Source organism: Neodiprion virginianus, chromosome 2, assembly GCF_021901495.1.
Source record: "Neodiprion virginianus isolate iyNeoVirg1 chromosome 2, iyNeoVirg1.1, whole genome shotgun sequence".
Classification (NCBI taxonomy): domain Eukaryota; kingdom Metazoa; phylum Arthropoda; class Insecta; order Hymenoptera; family Diprionidae; genus Neodiprion; species Neodiprion virginianus.
Window position 1 is genome coordinate 8,862,422 of NC_060878.1, and position 20,705 is coordinate 8,883,126.

General features: G+C 41.5%; 1 protein-coding gene across 4 annotated transcripts in view; it reads right to left on the reverse strand.

The window, feature by feature from the left end:
• Positions 1 to 20,705, reverse strand: part of LOC124298792 (ankyrin repeat domain-containing protein SOWAHB) — a 147,915-nt gene that overhangs the window by 102,017 nt on the left and 25,193 nt on the right. For all 4 annotated transcript variants that reach the window (XR_006906884.1, XR_006906883.1, XM_046751289.1 and 1 more), the window contains 2 exons: positions 7,659 to 7,694; positions 3,088 to 3,192 (listed from right to left, as the gene is read on the reverse strand). Coding sequence is in view for 2 of the 4 variants with exons in the window: in XM_046751289.1 (XP_046607245.1) it covers positions 3,088 to 3,192; positions 7,659 to 7,694 (141 nt within the window). In the remaining 2 variants the exon portion in view is untranslated. The remainder of the gene's footprint in view (positions 1 to 3,087; positions 3,193 to 7,658; positions 7,695 to 20,705) is intronic.

Below are 20,705 nucleotides of genomic sequence, written 5' to 3' on the forward strand. Positions count from 1 at the left end.
CGATCAGAATCGATGAATATGCAACGTTTTAAGTGATGAAATTGCCTGATACATATACATATTACTATACGTATATATTAGAGCTATTGTACATACCTACAGTTCTACACCTATATATATATATATATATATATATATATACGTATAGACATGTTGGCCGATAATTAAATTAACGCCGCTGTTGATCGGGGACCTTTACTCCCGCGCGTATATACCGGGGTCTGCTGGTGTGAATAAATAATTTTCAGCAAGCCTGCTGCTGCTACGGTAGCAGCGTTCAAACTTCTTCAAATTTCAATGTATTTTTATAACCTCGGAAGTGTTAGATGTATTCGATGTTGAAAGTAAGATTCGACGAATTTCCACCACGGAATTTGTAATATTGACGAAAGATCTGACCCGACGGCAAATGTTAACGAAACAGCCGAAAACAAATATTCCTTAAACCGCCGCTAAGCACGATTGATTTTCTCTGCCATGCTGAGAAATGAATTAGATATAAATAAGCTTTCTTGCTTTTCTATAATTTGTCAGCTTACATCTGTACATGAAAGATCTAAGGATTTTGAGAAAACTGCTTACCTAGACAAAATTATTCAATTTTAGCTTCAGATACGGCGGAAAAATTTGCAGAATTATAATTCTACTGCATTCAGATCTACGAGAAGAAGAAAAGAACAGTAAGTGAATGCACGATTATCAAAAAATTGTCTTTCATTCGTTTTTTCTCTGCTTCGAACTACCGAAGATTTCCTGATAACTCTAAACAAGAGAATTGAAATATTGGATTCAATTCTTTTCAAGCTTCAGGCTATCAGGCTGGCCACAAATTTTTGAGAAAAATAATTCCATGACATTTTCAGGTTTTCCAGAACCCAAAACCCACTTTTCCCTGACAATTTTCCAGTTCCAGTTAGTTACTAAAATCTAAATCATTCGCCTTATCACCTCTGTATTCGTTTAAAATTCAAGTAGAATTGACAAAAAATATAACGTACAAATAAGAAAGTAAATTTGTCACATCAAAAAATATTTTTCAATTTCTATGATGGAAAATTGATATTTTCAGTTTTGCTCAGGACTAAAATAAAAATTTCCTGATATTTCCAGGTTTTTCAGGTTTTCCAGATGCTTGGCCACCGTGACACGTACATATGCGTGTATACGCATGTATATACATACATATATATATATATATATATGTATATATATATATATCGGGGATTGTGTAATAAAAATGGCACCGACGCAGATATATGCTTATCGTTGCATGTAATCCAGAAAACACGTTTGGGCTCGGCCAATTTATCCCTGGAGGCCTTGTGCAGCCGAGTAAAGCCGAGAGAGCTGGAAGGGGTGGCTTGTACGTTGGAATGAATTTACCCGGTGTACCAACCCTGCCTGGCCCTGCAGTGTACGGAACCGAGTATATATCCGGAGCCGCAGTGGCTGCTCCATACCCTGTTTTAGGCGTCTATAGGAGTGCGATATTCGAACGGATCCGTCCGGGCGAGCGGATAGGATGACCGGACAACCCCGTCAGTCCGTCGCCACCGCCGCCAACCGCCAACTCACTCAATTCTACCCCCAACAACACGAATCCGAGAGAATATCGTGCCGCGTTTCCGACACACCTAGTTATATAATTCACCCACCACCTACCGTTGCTCGTTACAAAATATGCTGATGAATTCGCGGTGCGATGGCTCGGATCGACGACTGATGTCGAACGGTTCCTGTGGCCGCTAGGGTCGTTCGCCGAAATAATAAATAATTTTTTTTTTACTCCTGATTTATCGTAAAACTGTTGTTTGCGATGAAAAATAAATCCCCTGAAAATTTGAACTAGATCGGATAAGATTTAGATACGAAAATGACAAATATCAAGAGACTGTTTTTGTAGGCAACAATATGTAGAATATTTTCTTCCGTTTAGCATATTTTGAAAATTATTGTAACTTGTTGTAAAATTCTCTATATTTTCACGCGAAATCGACGGTGAGTCAAGGTAAGTATTTTTTTTTACGCGTTACTTCAAAGTAAGACCGAAAACTCGAAAGCGGGACCTCTAAATCTTATCCGATCGGGCTGAAATTTGTGCGGATTTGTTCTTCACCGTAAGCAACAGTTTCATGAGAAAGCAGCACTGAAAAAGAAATTTTTTTTTTTTCTGGGTTTATTACCCCAATGATGACTTGAGTGTTAGAACGAGAGAATGAAAGAATGGAAGAACGGGGCTAAGTCCAAGAGGACAAGAGCCGGATGTAAGTCTGTAGACATGGAACGGATTGTATCGTGGATGAGAGGAAAATAAAGATTGTTTATAAATATCAAAAAGTATGCGATGTCAAATTCTTCCCTGTAACACCACCACAGTTCTGAATTCGAAAATTTTCCACCAAGTAACGGTAGAATTTGGGAAATGTGTTCCAGAAACTCTTTTTCCCATTTCTTGACCAACGATTTAAACTTTTCGGAGTTTTCATCGTTCGTACCTAATAACGGTGAATCCGAATTCTTTCTTCATCTTTCGAAATTTCGATCCGCATCAAAAATTAGCAAATCTGTTGTGTGTGGATTGATTTTAAACGTAGGGCAAGGTTTTCGGAGAGCGTAAAAAGTCGGGAAAGCTATTTTAACCCTTTGAGTAATCGTGGTATGCTCAGCGTCTCACCTCAAAAATTTCCATATCCCAGCCTTACGACAATTTATTTATAACTTTAAATGACCTTTATAACTTCGCATGGCAATTAAAATATGTAAAAATCTAATTTTCGGCTGGAATAATCAAATATTCATATTTTTTTCGATTTTACATTCGGCGTATCGTATCCGCCATCTTCGATTTAAAAATGATCAAATTCGTGATCAGCGACCCCAGAAACTCTCGAATAACGAAATTCAGGCCAAAATATCGAGTGACTGAAAGGGTTGAATACAATCGATGGTCATGTTGGAAAGCAAAACGCTTTTACGACACAATTGGCAACGGGTTTTCGAAACGAGAGATTTCTTCATTGTGCGTATAATTTGAGCGTTAAATTACAACCGATTTCAGGAGAGTTATTAAAAGGTTAATCGACTCACCCTGAGCCTGGCGAGACGTGGTTCTTCGGCAGCAAGTTTGGCGAGTGTCTGGTAATCGCCCTGAGCAGCACGTACGAGCCATTCCCTTGACTTTCCATCCAATTGCTGTGGGTCGTATAAATTTTACGTTAATTCATGCGTGTCACAAATATCCACTCATCATACGTGGCGCAATAACGAACTTTAACAACGGACCAATTAAGAAAAATTAATTGAACACACCCCTGGTGATATTCGCCAGTTCGTTTCAATTCAATTCAATCCAATTACCATGTGTTTACGGTATCTACGTGTATAGGAATGAAAAACTTCGTTTCTTTCGTGCTTGGTGTATTCAATTCTAATTAGTACATGTATATGTATGTAGGACGCGTTTCGTTCACAGTAGCGTTGTTCTATCGGCCAACAACAAATTACACCTATTATTAGACCTAATAAGTAGGTTGAAAGAAAGTCGAATGTATATTTTGACGAATTTAAACGCGGAATCGTTCGTCCCATCTTATATTCTCCACCCAATAAACATTGCTGGTAAATAAATCGTAAGAAATTCGTCGAAAAATAACGTTGTATATAGTTGAATAATCGTTCAGCACATACGTTTTTTCTCGTGAAAAATGTCCGCCCTGATATAGGTATTTTCGACTGCGCTCATCAACGTTTTCTGTTAGTGATTATGATCCGGATATTCCACGGTTGAAGTAAACGTCGAAATTACGGTTTTCGGAAACGTAATGAAACAAGTATGGAAGAACGCAATTTAAATGTTAACGTAGACGTTTAATATATACCTGTTATAGCCACCATTTTTCGTGGTTCAAACACGTTTAATAAGCGTGTTCATTGGAAATTTTTTTTTATAATAATACACGTACTTAATGTGTGTTGATTTAACGTAAAAACGATATCCGTAAACAATTATTATACGTTTAATTGAATACACTTAATCGAATATCACGCGGTTCCGATAAACGTGTAACAACCGACTTGAGAATATGTTTTCGGTATAATTTTTCATGTACTATATTAATACACAAGCTGTTAAAAGCTTCTTGTATGGTCAATATGGACTTATCTCAGGGGTTAGATGATACAGCAACGCTCACATTCTTAGCTATTTCAGTAATGGTAACTTGCACCAATTGAATGATATTAATTATTTTACATCCACACCTATGTATTCTTATGAGAAATACAGGACAACTAAATGAGATAAAGCACACACCTTTGCGAAACATGATATATATTTATTATAAGTTACTTTCATCCAAGGCAACAATGACAATAGTTACATTGCACACGTATCGAAATATCCGCTTTAACAATGTATCCGAAACATAACAGTAGTTTTTTATATACCAGTTTGTCTGTATCGTTGATGCGGACATTTTATTATGCCAACGATGTAACTGTGTGAATGTTGACTGGGATGTATAAATAAACATACAGTCTTTTACATATACGCATACCTCAATTGTACAGATGTACTCACAAGAGTATAGAAGTATAGCAAATAGTAAAATTAAGTAAACATGGACAAACAAAAACTTATATCCGATACAAGAGGTTTGATAACAAATAAAACATGAAACAAAATAATCATACTATGATTATACCCTAACGAGGAAAATTGTTAACTTTCATCTCGGGACTAGGTAAAAAATCACAATCCTGACAAAGTAAAATAATAAAAAGTATTGGCACATTATTTCAAAAAAGAACACAGACGCTATAGAAAGCGTTGTCTAGGTACGCAGTACGCATAAGTTTTAATTATTATTCGACCGCAGCTGGAGCATTCACTTCCTCGATATCACTGCTAATCCGTCAAATACCTGAAAATACATAGTATTTAACACCTGTATTCTAGGTAGAATAATCTTTATGTGCCATTTCAACGTTCTCTCAACGTGTCTTGACAGGTCTATTATACATATATCATTTCAACCACTGTGTGTTTATTGGGAAAAGATGCAGCCACTAAATGATCGTTCATTCGTACATGATACGTATGTGTTAGCGATCTATTTCACTGGATAACCTTATAAAAGAAAAACGATGCCTGCACAAGTAAGAGTGAAGCTAATAATAAATATCTGCGGCTTCTATTTGCAATCAGTATATATTCCATACCATACACATGCTTCTTATAGCATTATCTACAAGCAATTCTATTGTGCCTACATCCTTTCGGCGACGTTCAAAAGCAAGTACGACGCAATCACAAAGTATTTGTTTCTTCTTTTTATTGTCAGGTTATTTACGCCTGTATTGTCATTTTCGTCTGTATTGAATCATCGTGATAAATTTTTCCAAATAGAAAATACATTTGTACTTACCAGCTTATGAAGGCTCACATAAACACGGACGTGCACTGACCTCGGAAGTTGGTCAAATTAGACTGATTCACTGATCGCGTGAGCTGAGAGCCTTCGCGAACGGTGGTGGGGGGGGGGGGGGCATTCTGGCGCGTCGTCCTCGGCTCTCAGCGTGCAGGAACCGTACGAGTTACAACACGCTGACCTAGCGAGCCAATCAGAGGCAGAAGAAGAGGCGCGAGTATTTCACGCTAGGACATTCTCGATTCTTCGCGACCGCTTGTCGTTTGACACATGCGCTCATTATACGTATATGTAACATCCATGGTACACGAGCTTCATCTGCGGCCACTCGCTTTCCTAGCATGGGTTATTCCAATATATACATTATGGTATAGGAAAACGTATGTTTTACAATTAATAAAGACGCCGCGAAGGGATGCACTTATATGCTCAACTACGTAATTTCTTGGTGACCTTTGTAGAAAAATCTGTTCATCGATTTTTCAACTTTTTTTCCTATGTTGGGGAATTAACAATAACACAAGGAAAAGAATTTGAAAAAATGGAGGTAACATATTGTTCTACTTTACAATATTACGTAGAATAAAATTATCACTTCTAGTGTTATGTCACCTGAATTTTTTCATATTTTTGATGATACTTACTAGTTTATCGAATGAAAAAAAAGATTGGAAATCGAATGACCAGTTGTTTACAAAATTTAAGGTAATCAGAAAAACGTGCTGAGGAGGATAACAAAACGTTGAATTTTAGTCACTGCTAACATGAGAAAAACTTGAATATAATGATTATAGTTCCAAATTCAAACATCGCAATATGTAAGTAAATGATGTAAAAGTTGATTCCTGCCCTCACTATGTTGAAAAGGGTAGTATTCTTGGATATGAAGGTCAGAAAGGTACGAAACAAATCTTGTTTTCGTTTCGGCCCGAGTAGGTATATAATTCTGTGTATCGATATGACAAGTCTATGTACGACGTAATTTTCACGTATTACATGTGATCAGTAGATCAAAAGTGTATTGACTTAATTATTAAACAATTAATGAGAACATATTGGCAAGGTATGGTAACCATACGAAACGTTAAACTTGTGTTACTGGTGAAGGAATAAAATAGTATATTAGCTGTTCATGAGACTAGAAATATAATGGATTTTACCACACGTTTATACTACGGATCTCGCTTACCACAATAAAACGTTGATGATGGAACGCAGAAATTTTGTATTTTAATACCTACAAATGTACCGATTTTTAACGAATTTAAATTGACAATTGAGCTAGTAAACAAAACGTTGATTATTAGTCTAGAAACCGTTGTTTAAATGTTGTAGAAAAGCAGTGAATGAAACGTTAAACTTGTGTTACCGGTGAAGGAATAAAACATGTATATTAACTGTTCATAAGACTAGAAATATAAACGGTTTTACCACACGTTTATACTACGAATCTCGCTTACCACAACAAAACGTTGACGATGAAACGTAGAAAATTTGTATTTTAATATCTATAAATATACCGGTTTTTAACGAATTTAAATTAGCAATTGAACTAGTAAATAAAACGTTGATTATTAGTCTAGAAACCGTTGTTTAAATGTACGTGTAATGAAAATCGTATAATATTTGTGGAGAGACAACGATTAATATTTTACTGAAAAATTACCGTATATCGAACACGGTAATATTTTCTACCTATACCATAATTATACGACCTTAACGTTTCTTCAACCACATTTTAACCGGCTCATGTTTACTGGGCAATTACTATCTGCTATTATACGATTTCTCGAGGAGGTTGGGTTAAGCGTTATAAACTTTTTTCTCTCGGCTGACAAAAATTGATTGGAATTGATTTTAAACTATACCACTGCAGCAAGGTTACGTCCAGAAAAAAACACCGATTATTTACTCAAACATCGGCAATTTTCATTGTTTGTTATTTAATAAAAATTTGTATGCAATATACAATATTGAATAGTAAAAGAGAAATATCAAAGTAATCGATCTAATCATTCTACTCCGCGCAAAACTTTTTTCTTAACCCCAAAAACGTACATCATGTCAATCCATTTGACATATGTGATAAATTGCACCTTTAACAAAAATACTAAAAAGAATGTATGCGTAGTTTTTCTAAATGTCCATTGAAATGCGGTTTACTATTGTAATTGGATTGTATGTATCAATAGTGACGAAATATAATTATACCATGAGGAATAAACTTACCGAAGCAACGGAGGCCCTGTCATCTTCGTCGGTTCCCTGGGGAGAAAAAGAGAAAAAAGGATATTATAAAAAATTCTCCAGAAGCATCGAGTTGTTCGAAGTCTAATTATACTAGTTGTACCATATCTGCATGTACGGTGTATTACCTGTAAGCTCTTCATTTATAGGCGTTATAACGAACAGACTTTACGGTTTGTCCGAGATAGTCAATTCCTCTCCCTTCCTCCCACCCTTTCTCTCTGGTCATCACGAGCCAGCCAGTGGCATTAAAACTTTCTTTATAAGTCACATGAACGCAGTCATACAGAGAATGGGTATGAAATGGTAGCGTTTGACCGGCAGAGCGTCGTAACGTCGTCGTGAAGGATATGGCAAAGGAGTTCCACCATACGCTGCTGGCTGGCCGAGCAAGATCCAAAGCCGAGAGGAACGGACGGAGTAAAGGGGGCGAGGGATCGACGTAAAACAGCGGGATACCGCGTAGCACAATCGTGCTCGACCATCAGATTGATATATGGATCCAATAATTGATTCTCCGAGGCGAGGGCGCGAGGTTAAGCAAACTTACGCAACCTTGCTCGATCACCACTGTTATACGCACACGTCTACAACAACGACCAAACCATGCGTGTAGTGTCTAAACTGTGCTGTAAGATGCAGAGAGAGAGAAGAGGATGAGGATTGAAAAATCGGTTCAGTCTAATCGTCTGCAAAAGATGCGACGAGCAACGATTTCTTGTCACGACTGTGTTTTTCCGTCGAAAAAACTTTGACAAGTTGTCTACGAGTAGACTTTGCGGGAAAAGGTGAACGTGTGCAGATTTTAGGATCCCTGAAACTCAGTTCTAATCCACTCGTCACGAGCAATTCAAGGAAGTCACTTCAAAGGAAGAACGGATAGGCAGATAAGTGTACGGTAAAACGACTCGGTTGTCTTAATTGGGCTCCAAGTTGATGGATGGGACTGATGAATCTTTCACGGTGAATAGCATAATTTCGTGGATTCGGTTGAAATGACCGAATGTTTAGTGGAATGAACACTACATAATTGAAAGTGAAAGTTTGGACTCAGTGAAGATGGTAATTTTACCACCATCATTGGGTTCAATATGCTCGCGTTATGACTCGATGCCGTTGGACGCGGAAGAGTCACTTCGTATCAGGTTAAGGAATCGCCTTTTACTTCCTGCTTTTAACGATGAACTCACCCTGTTCGAGAGAGACGGTGGGGGTTACGGAAGGGGGGGGGGGGATGAGAGGACGGCGGCATAATGGTAGATATGCACCGTGCTCATAGTCGCAGCGATAACTTGAAGACAAAAATATGCATATGCTTGGGGTGGACGCACGTGTGTAACCTGTAAGAATCTTCCTACAGCGGGTGCACAGGTGTGTTGCGATGAGAGCAGCAATGGCGTCCGGTGTAGCAGTCGTTAATTAATGTTTGTACTCAAGAGAATAGAGATAAGATAAGAGGAGGACGAGTCTTTCATTCTTCCTCTTGCCCCCCCCCCCCCCCCCTCACAAACCCTTCCGTACCTCCTTGACGTCTCCTTGAATCAGACCCGAGGACTGCCACGTTGAACGGCACCGTACGATCAGCTACGGCGTTACGAGATGCGTTCGCAGATTTTTTAGAGTTAGTTTAATTAAAAGCATACACACCACAGGTATAAAGGATGAGGAGAATGGAGAGGGTGGTTGTATGGAATGAAACGCGAATACGAAGATCTTCGCTCGTTCCGCTTCATCCGCGATGGACTTCATAAGCGAGAAGAGGTGCTCGTTTCATCGTTGGGGATTGAAAGACGCGTCGTACGATCCGGAAAAAGATAAAAAAAAAACAAAAAACCGTCAAAAGTTCTTCGCTCCGGGTTACGTCGGTGTACAGAGTCTGAGTCGGCTACGTGAATGGTCCGGTAGGGTGGGGAAGTAGGGCCCGCGGAGTGAGGCCCCGAGGTCCCAGGAACGCTAAACGACTACTCATTCCTGTTAAACTGTTTGTATTTTCACTCGTCACGGCTTCAAACGCTCGGGTTCTCAATTTCGACCCGGAAGATGACGGAATCCAGCTTCGACGATCAAGGTACACCGGTTCTATCCAACTTCGTTACCGTCATGTCTTTTGTAGCAACGACATCCGATCCGCGATTTGTACAAAGTAGCATCCCACATCCCGTAACCTCAACTTCTACCTTACTCGATGCATCGAAGCAGTTCACTTACGATGAATAAAATCATCCACGACTGTCACGATTTGTATATTAGTGTTCCGAAGACTATGCTTCGGTTTGCATCTTCCAATGACTTAGTAACCCAACCTCGATTTTGTCCTCACATAACCTGCCAATCGATACCACGTGGCGCCACCAGCATCAGTTTTCATCGACGTGCAAACGGAGGTGGCGCCATCTCGATATGCGTTTCTCGTTGCTCGATTAGATCGTTTAACAATCGATACACGATGTAGATCGCGCAGTGCTACGAAATGGCTGGAACCAGCTGCGACTGAAGCGATGTTTTGGATCAATTTTGAACGACTTCAATCATCCTGACGTGGTTCAGGTGGTTGGTACTAAATTGAGGACCACTGACCCCCCGTGGCGCGTTCCCAGCTATGGGTGTGCTACGCCTAGCACCACTTACACACACAATCCCACATCCGATGTTTCGTGGTGTATCGGTACGTAGGCGTGTTGGAGGTACGGAGACAGGGAGAGAGAGAGAGAAGGGACCGGGGAAGAAGGGAGAGAGAGAGACAGGTGGGGTCGGACGCAGGTCTATCCTACATCAGTGATTCGACATTCGTATTTTTCAATAAGCAGTTGTTATTGCCTGCCCCAGCAAAGATCGAGCCGGAGATAGAGTCCGGGCTCTTGGCGCACGGACGACGAAGGTAGGTCGGTAGGTATACCTCCAACCGTTCGAGATTGGCTCCAATTAAATACCAATCGAAACAAATTAAACAACAACCACATAGCCCGCGCCGTCCGACCCCTCGCCGCGAATTAGTTTAATCTTTGTACAAAGAAAGAAAGAAAGAGAGAGAGAGAATAAGCATAAAAGGAATAGGTCATAAAAGAGTGCCGTCAACGAGTAACTAACAAACAAACGGACGAGGTAAAAATTAAAAGAAGTCAATCATCGTTTTCAGTATAAATGACCAGATGAACGGTGAACTCGATTTTTTAACACTAAGCGCCTAGGTGTGTATAAACAATGATCAGTTCCAAAACACGGCGTTCTAACGAGCCTGAAAGTTAGTCTCAAGTTGGATGAACGGATGATTGAAGGCACAAGTATCCGCCCATCGAGCACAAACCCCATACTCGGGAGTTCGAGGTGAGGGTGAAGAGGTATCGGGTAAAAACGAAGGGTCCTCCTGAGCACGGTTCGAGGTGCAGCCGGAGCGTACACGCTGATTGATTTTTAAACGATCCCCCAGATGCGAGCCGCACCGGGGTTGAAGATCCGATGGGATCGGTACCTACGTATGAGAGAGAGGGGACACTTGTAGAGACGGTATCTCGATCGTCGGTGAAGCGAGATATGCAAACGCGGAGGACGGCAGGAGTGCATCGTTCCACGGGACCCCGACACGCGGGTATTATGGACCGTGAGGCCCCAAGCGCGGACGGATCGTGGGCCCAGAAAGAGCGGAGCCGTCCGTGGCACGGGCTCTCGAGAAGGTAATGGCGTAGTTATCAGATAAGCTTATAGGACGGGGTTAATCCTAATGGCATCGCGGTGTTGTTCCCTGGGGCCTTAGGCCGGGGCCCGTCGAGTCGATCGGGCCTTACACCGTCGCTCCAAGGATCCTCTTCTGCGCGTGTGCGTGCGCATAGAGGACGTCCCGTCCCGCAGAGCGTGAGGCCGTTGAGCGCATGCGAAGATCCGGCACCTTTCGAACACTCCTTCGTCTACTTTTTCTTCTCCTCTTTCTTCTTCTTCTCCTTCTTCCCCCCCCCCCCTCCCGCCCTCCCTCCCTTTTATCATACACTACTATAATTAATATTTTAATTGAGATCACCGGGAATTAATTAAGCCTCCACGGACGCTGCGCGCGATCAAATCCTTACGCTGCAGTGCTGCGGGCTAGAAGGAAGAGGGGCGGTTAATCGGCGCTGAACCTGCAGTCCTGGGCGACAACGCACAGGTGCAACGGACAGGATAGGGTGGTATCACCCTGCAGCCACGGCGCATTCCGAGATCTCTAATTAACTTGAAAAATTATTACACTCAAGATCTACCTGCTGACTGAGTTCGGGTAGAACTCGGGTGCGTATTATACGTATGTACGCACGATTCCAGGCGCCAGGGACGATGGCGAGGATGAAATTCATTCCTCGCATTAAATCTCGACTTTGGGGTTAGGCGGACCGCCGAGATTTCGAGCGAGAAAGAAATTACTATTACTGCCTTGATCTTTCCAACATTTTTCAAACAAAGCTAGGACTGTCTGGTAATCGATGGTATAAATTGAACTCCGTTCGTTAAAACTTTGATTGAAATGAATAAAGATAATTATTTTCCGATTACTCTGAAGGATCGTTAAAGCGAATAAGATTCTAGAATTGTTAAATTTGTTTTTCTGCACCACCGTATCTCAATTCAATGATCAATTCCTGTGAATTTTATAGATTACGTACAATCGATGTTAGAGCTTGAGGTGAAAATTGGTGAAAAAAAAAAAAAAAAAATCGCAGTTTCACTTGTTACCTTCTATTCCCTTTACAGTCGCAGATTTCACCTATTTTTGGAAAGTCATTCTCATTGCATGATCAAGTTTTTCTTTTTTTTTAACGTATTCGATTTTTTTTTTTTTTCTTTCCTTCCCGCAAAAAAGGTGCCGCAATTGACAAATTGGTTCGCACGCATGGACAAAGGTGTCGTTTCGCGTGTAGTATATCCAGTCACGGGACACACGTACTAACGCGCAGGATGAAAACGCGTGTTTTTAAAATAACGTGCAATGTTCCCGGTTCTCGTTATTGTACGACGAGATAATTCAGCGACGAACACACTGAGAGAGAAAGAAAAAAAGAGTGAGAGAGGAAGACAAGCTCGAAGGTGCTTGAATTAATTTTCCAGTATATACATACGCCTGTAGTACGTAACGTGTGTACGTATCAGAGACTTGGAAAATTTTGTACACCTACGTTTTGAGGTGAGCGTTCGTGGGACACGGGCCAAGAGTATGAGTATAAACACCCATGTGGTCGCGATCTCGTTGTGTGAAAGCGAAGGTGTATGTATGGGGGGTAGGTCGAAGGCACGTACAACGAGAGACTGGAAGAGAGAAAGAGAGGGAGCGATAGAGGGACGTGGGGAAGACGCGGTGAGGATTCAACGGCAAAAACCGACAATTAAACGCACGTACGTCTGCAGCAGTCAGGAGAGGCGTGGCCCCCGCACAACGGGGTGTTAAATGCCTGATTGTGCCCTCTTCCTGGTCCCGAGACGCGTTTAACTCATGCCAAATTGCGCGTCGACTGTGCTGGATGAAATTAAACATCGTTTCCTTTCTCGGTTATATTTTACGATACCAAGTCGTATTTAGGGTAAATGAAGCAGAAGGTTTTCACAACCATTTGCATGAGCTTTAGAAATTTTATGAAATCATCCCGGTAGGTGTACCGCAAAATCTGTTTAATAAAATTTTACAAAGTATCGTATGAAGTTACGTGTATAAAATATTGAGCAAAATTTTGGAAACTTGGCAGTATATTGATATCCTTGAAACCCCTTCCAAATAACTTTCCAAATCCTAGCCGTCACGATTAACCCGTTGAAAAAATGAAGATCAAGAATGCGGCTTCATCCGCAATCTGATCCCCGTGTCGTATCCTTTTACATGGAGTCTCTCGTTTTCCATCGATCGCAAATTTTCCTTTTCTAATAGAGCAGCGTTTTTCAACGTTCACGAATTCGCGACCCCTTTCCAAGAAAAAAAAAAAATCTGGCGACACCCGAGGTCCATAATAAAACTATGTCAGCGATTTCAAAGGATTTTTAAAATCAACCCTCCCGGGTTGAAAAAACACTGGAGTAAAGAGTGGCACGTAAAATGTAACAATCGGTTTCGCGAGTCGGAAAAAAATTAGAGTAAGGTCGAAATCGATCGGGGCTAGAAGGTCGGAACAGGAGAAGAGAACACAGAGTCCAACCCCGAGTCTTTGGTCGTCGACGAGTCGGAGGAATCGTTTTAATAAGCCGACACGGACGGGCGGCGAGCCTCGAGGGGGCGTATAAATACATTCGGCTGTTTCGGATGCTGGAGAACGGAGAGAGAATGGCGAAAGGGGGGCGTGTAACAAGCTGGAGGTACTACTAGGAGTACGAGGATCCTCGAGAGGTCTGAAATTAGCTTTATTATAACCAGGGGGCCATCCATACAAAACCAACATCGGGCAAACACTCAGCGTCGTGCATAGACACACATATAAGTACACCATATATGCATACCTAACAAGGGAAAACATTTCCGCAGTCATGAAATAGGGACGCGGTTTCAAGCCAGTCTTTAACCCACCGTATGATCGCTGGATCTTTTAGGGAACAGTCGTTCTCCAGGTACCAATTTCTACAAACAATACTTCTAAACTTTTCGGACAACGTGGTGAACGCTTTGATAAGAAACCTCGATTTTTCTCCCGAGTTCTCGAAAGCCTAGAACAGTTCGAAAGAGTTAAAAGAAGAGACAAAAGGTGTAAGTAACAATCGTTCGCACGGAGGGTTAACTCGACGCGCGCGATTCGAACGGATCAACCCTGATGCACGGCTTTTCTAGCGGCACAAAACCATTGCTGCAAATGGGGCGAATAGAACGTGTCCGGTACGAAATTCCCACAACGCGAACCGATATTGTGATAAATGCGTTTTACGCCGTGCTGTATACCCGGTATTCCCTTGAGCAACTCGACTCCCGAACAAACCTCAATTGTTCCGAAGCTGTGTTCATTCGTTATAACTCGGTATCTGTACGATGCAACGTTATGCTGCCGCAGGGTGAAGCGGCTAATTAAGTGTTATGCGAAACTGTGTTTGTTACTTCGGGGATTCTCGAATCCACTCGGTTTTACCCGGTTTTGAAAGAAATTCGAATCTAACGATGGGATGTATTTGAGTTATGTGTACACGTCGATGTTTGAAAAACTGTCTCAACCTTTTTGGTAATTAAGTTGATACTCTATCCGACTATTATGTTCAATCTTGTACTCATGGGTTCCATTTTTGCCAACGGAGTGGTCGCTCTTGTTCGTCTGTATTTTTCTTATGCTATCCTAGAAACACTTACAGTTTTGCAATTATTGCAGGCGCAGTGAACACTCGTCTGAAAGTGCGCAAAAATGTATGGGTTTTACAATTTGTGTAGTTTGAAAAAAATGTCGACAATTTATTTTCAACTCTTTTTGTTCTTTCTAATCCTTTGTCAAAACACGAGAAAAGCTTGTTTTCCGAGTCTATAGATAGAAAGAAATGGGCGAGCTGGCACGCACGAAAATACAAATATATCCGTTAAGCCCTTCGGGGGTGAAAAAGTCGGAGTATTATTGACTAAGGTGAAAATTCGTCAAGTGGACATCGGTCGGCGTTTCGAAGTGAAAGCAAACTGGGGTTTAAAATTTGATATATTTAAACGTCGCGAGGGATGTTAAGTCACGTTCTACCTTGCAGAGAAAATAAGGGAAGTAAGCGTTGGAGGAAATACTCACACAAGTCTCTAGCCGTGACGTATAATATTTTCCGTGTAAAATTACACACGCACAGAGCTACGCACACGTCTTATAACTCGATCGTTGTTTCCACCAGATGCAGAGATTCTCGTTACAACAAGAATTCGGGGTTTTATTCTCTCGAATAAAACACGGCATAAATCAGAAAATCAAAAGACGCGATCTGGCTACGAGCACGCTTTGTAACAACTAATTAAATTCAAAGCCATAAACTCTGAAAGTGTTGCCGTGAAGTTTACGAGCTGAGAAATTACAACGTCGCAATTTTCATTTGCACGAAAATGTTCGCTCGTACCTTCCGTTTATCTGTTCAAATGCAAAACAGTTAGCCAGCTGCTTTGACGCGGTTTGAAATTTTCCACACGTCGATCGGTGAAAGGACAAGGACCAAAAGAGAACTTGAAGAATTAGAAGAGCAGTAAGCTGAGCTTCTTTTTTCGGAATTGAAGAGATTGTTTACGAAACCTCAGGGCGTATTCCAGGTCTCTCGATATCTATGGATTTCGTGATTTTCATGAATTATAAAGCTTCAAGGGGACCTTAAATTAAACAAATCACTCAAAAAATTGGCTGCGGTTGATTCCATCAATGCATCGATTCCATCCGTGAACTCGTTGGTTTACCGGAAGGAGGTGCAACGTCAGATTTCGCGTGAAGAACGAGACACTTCGACTCTTGCAATAATCGACTTGTCCTGTTTTTCACGCGTCTGCGAAGTCTCTGCGATTCGGCTGTGCAGTTTTTGAGTGATATATTTGATTTCAAGTCTCCCTTAAAGCTTCGTAATTCGTAAAAATCGCGCGATCCATAGACACAAAAAAATCCATCCACCCCCGTTCCGAAGCCTGTATCTCGAAAACTGCTGATTTTTGGGACTTGTGTCCGTGAGAACTTTTGATCGGGAAAATATCGACGGGTCCTGTGAAAACAGACGTATTTCGGCGGGCGGTTTAGAACCAACGTATCTAAAAAAAATACCACAGCAAGTGTATACAGAGCTTTGCACACAACTTGTAGCATCTTTTGAGACACGTTCGTTTTATTTGGTTCTAAAAATTCAACCAATTTGACAGGGAGCCAAATTCCATTAGGATGCTGCTGGGTCCTTTCCCAAACATTCAGTGACTATAGTATCGACCTCTTCGATAAAATGTAACGGTTCAAACCGATTATACGTTCCGTTTTGGTGAGAACGCGACGCCATTTGAAGAAATTTGTAATCCGAGGGAAGTTTCGCTTCTGGAAGAACGTGGGGTTATTTACCAGGAAGGCGTTGTACGGTGGCCCATGATGTGGAGGCGGAGGGCGTCTACGGTAATAGATTATGCAATCCGAGAGGAGAGAGATAACGGCTCGCTGATTTATTCGTCGGGTATGGGCGTCGTCGAGCGTTCATTCGTTCGTCCCGCGTTGCTGATGGCAATTCCAGAGGTCCTCACGTTGGAAGTCGGGCCATGATGCTGCCGATGACAGGAAAACTCTCTTCGGGTGATTCAGAGTTTAGTGAGCGGGGGCCCCGCCTCGGCCTCGGATAATGCAGCCCTCGGAATTCGCGTGTCATTATCGTCGTAGGACCGATACGAGGAAGTTAATCAGCGTTCGGCTAACAGCGAGTCCTGCAACGGGTCCGAAAAACAGTACCCGAAGTCCAATAACTCAGTAAGCGGAGAACCGTTTTCATATTTTCATGTTTTCCGTTTTCTGTTTTCTATGTAAAACACGAACGCGTGCGAATTAGGGTAGTCAGGCACTCGAGAAGAGAGAGAGAGAGAGAGAGAAAGAGAGAGTTCTAGTGTGATAAATTCGAACCTTCATCATTTTAACAGCCCCCGGCATAGTTGTTGCTTCGATGTTGAATCTTTACCACCATGCAGTTTTATTACCACGCTCTCGACTTGATTCATTGCGCGCAACCGATGCTCAATTTTACACCGCTGCATATCAGCAGTTTGTTCCGCAGGAATTATTTGTGAAAAAAAAAAAAAAAATGTCATATAATTTTTTGCCAAATATTCACCGCTACTTCATACACGTCCACTTTATAAACAACATTTAACCACAATGTACGGCGTCTGACTTCAATGGGATATCAAACTTTCGAACACTATTGCACTTCTTAAACAAAAGTATTCACGATTTTTACCCCACATTTTTTACCATCATCGTTACAGTTGAACTATAAGTTTAGTTTTCTTTATTTTCATAGGCATTTTAGGTTTACGAAGTTTTTAGTATGCAAACTTGGTTTACACAAGAATCGAGGGATATTCTAAATACCGAAGCTGGAAGATGGAAAAATTGTGTGCAAAGATTTTTAGCGTTTATGAGGCATTCTACCCTGAATTGACCTTCGTTTTACCCTAACCATTCGCGATTTTATTTATTTTTAAGCATGGTGTAGTGTAAGAAAACAAAAAAAAAAAAAAATGATCCATCACCGAGTTTTAGATTTTTTTGACCACGGTTTTGATTTTCACTGTTCCCAAAAACACGAAACCCCAATTTTCAGACGAATAACCCTAATCGATTGGCTTAAGAATGTTTTTCTCATGAATTTTTTATTGAAAAAACGAAAATTTTGAAACCAAGATGGTAGTGGGCAAGCTTTTGGTTAAGAAGCTACAGGCGAAACAGGTAATTGAAAAGTGAGAAAAATCGAATTGAATAAAAATTCGTATTTTAAAAAATTTTCATTCAATTCGATTATACGTTGATTTGGTGTGGAATGCTTCACATATAACATATGTAACGACGCATTGCGTACCGTACGCAATTTTTCTTCGTGCGATTCAGAGACGATGAAAAGATTAGACCGACTCGAAGATACACGGGGATAAATTTGGCAATCGTAAATCGATATTAGAGCCGGCTGCAGGGGGTGAATTTCGTATGATTCATGCAGGCGTTGGGCGATACACAGAGATCACGAGGTTCGGTCGCATAATGTCGGTGAAATTTTAACCGGCGATTAAACATCGACCGGGTTAACATCTACCGTCGAATTATGCGAAACATGCGGCATGCGGAGTCGTTGCTCCCGCAGCCGCCATGCTTCGTCATCGTGTCCGAGCGCGATATAACTCGGTGATTTCATCCCCGATGATCGCGACTCGCGATATAACGCTCTCCGCAAACCGCCTAATAACTCATCCGTGCCGCGGCAATGTCCCAGCCCAAACCGAATCTACAACGGCACTCGATTCCGTTCATGCTGCGGAATTGTAGGCACAGCCACTTGTAATGTCTACGTGTCTACGTGTTTCGGGCTACGCGGTTCGGCCGGGAACTTACAAGTGAAAATTTACGTGAAATGGGATGTTGGGGGTGAACGTGCAGAGTGATCGGAATATTTGGGGTTTCTGGTCGAGAATTTTCGGGGAATTCGGCTTTACTCAAGACGAGAAAAGAGTGTCGAGAAATCGGGTCTTGACTGTACGTAACTTTAATTTGAGGATTATTTTTGTGAAGATACTTCAGGTGCCTGCTATTTGTTTAATCGAAAGACTGTGCGATTAATATGTTTACTCAACTCGGGAACGAAGTTAACGATAAGTTACATGTTCAAAGTATCCACTTTTAATAAAAAGAAAAATTATATAAAAGTTTTCCTAGGAAGATACTCAAAGTTTAATTATTCAGTTAGCTTTCTTAGAAAAGTGTGTAAGTAAATTTTCTTATGGAAATAAACTGGATGAATAATTTAATTAACAATTTGATGGTTTTTGAAAAGTTTTAGAAATTCCTTGAAAATTCAAGCATTCCCGTGAATTCCTGAAAATAATTGGTTCTAGAAGCACCGCAACGTTTCCAATAATCACATTCGCCGTCAATGTCTCGAATCGAGTTTACGGTGAGTTCGAATATAGCGGATAAGCGGGAGTCAGAAAAGCTCAAAGCTTGCTGCACGTTGACTCGCATATGTATACGGTTATACTCATTGTGTCTCTGACGATTACGCAGGATATGGCAGCATCATGAACCCAACGATGTATCAAGTGTACACTTGGCCGCAACGATTCTAAGATGGGTGACTTTTTCGACCAGTCGATTACGTTGGCAATGCCGAATCCGCCCGCAGCGCCACCGCCGGCCGGCCCCGAAACATAATCAATCTTTGCAGACATAACATAACTCATGACCGTCGTTTCTGATCCAAGAAAAAAAATTCGACGGTAATGGGTTATGTTACGTTATGTTTACAAAGGTAACTCGACCGAAAAATAGAAAAATTCGACAGTCATCGTTTATGTTACGTTTTCAGAGATAACGTGCCCCAAAAATAGAAAATTCTACGACCATGGGTCAAGTTTACAAAGATAATCTCATTGAAAAATACAAAATTCTAGTCACGGGTTGTGTCGTGTTTAGAAAGATTGAGGCTGTTTCGCGGCCGGCCGGCGGCGGCGCTGCGATTCGATCGAGCATTGCCAACGTAACCGACTCGTCGAAAAACACATCAGTTTCAGAATCACAGCGGACAAGTGTACCGACAAGTTAGAAGAGATGCGAGAGCTGCGCGAGAGCTTGAGGGGAATTTTGTTAAGGTAACGAGTTTATTATATCCTCTTTAACGTTATTAACACGGCGCTAACGAACTGGAACCGCAGAGTCACTCCCAGATCCCTCAGGATCATCTTGACTCGCGGCATCGCGTCACGTCGCGTCGCGTCGCAGACGTGGAAATGCTCTCTCTTCTCGTGCATCATGCGCTCAACCGGCGTGTAAGTATAAAAAGGAGATCCGGCCCCCTCCGCGCCTCTTCGTCGCCCGTCCGCTGAACTAATTCCGGCGCGTAATCTGCGGCCACCATCTCGACGGATTAGCATTTAGATAGCGCGCACCTCCGCCGCTGTGACCCTGTTTATACCCATCCAGGGATCCCCGTGAGTTCGATTTTCAGTCCCGAGGGTTTTCCCCGCTACCCTTAGACAAACACCGACCGACTCCTTCTGCATCCCCGTTCAACCCGAACGGCCGGCTCATCCCGCGGACGTTTTTTGCAATCTTGCGCAGTGGCGAATGCGCTTTTTCATTATTTTCTTTTTCTTACTCGTAGCTGATTTACAATAATTGAGATCCGGAGAGATCGAACTAAGCTCGACTTGTTTGTACTTACAGTTTTTTGTTAAAAGAATTGTGTTCTCTCACGTGAGAATTTTTTTTTACTTCAATTTTGATACGAGGATAAAGCAGAGACAATCAAAATAATCAGGTAGTATCTATTCTCTTTTGCCAAAAAATCATAATTGCGAATTTAACGTGTAAACTGCGATTGAATGTCAATGGTTTTGTAATATATATAGATAGTGTA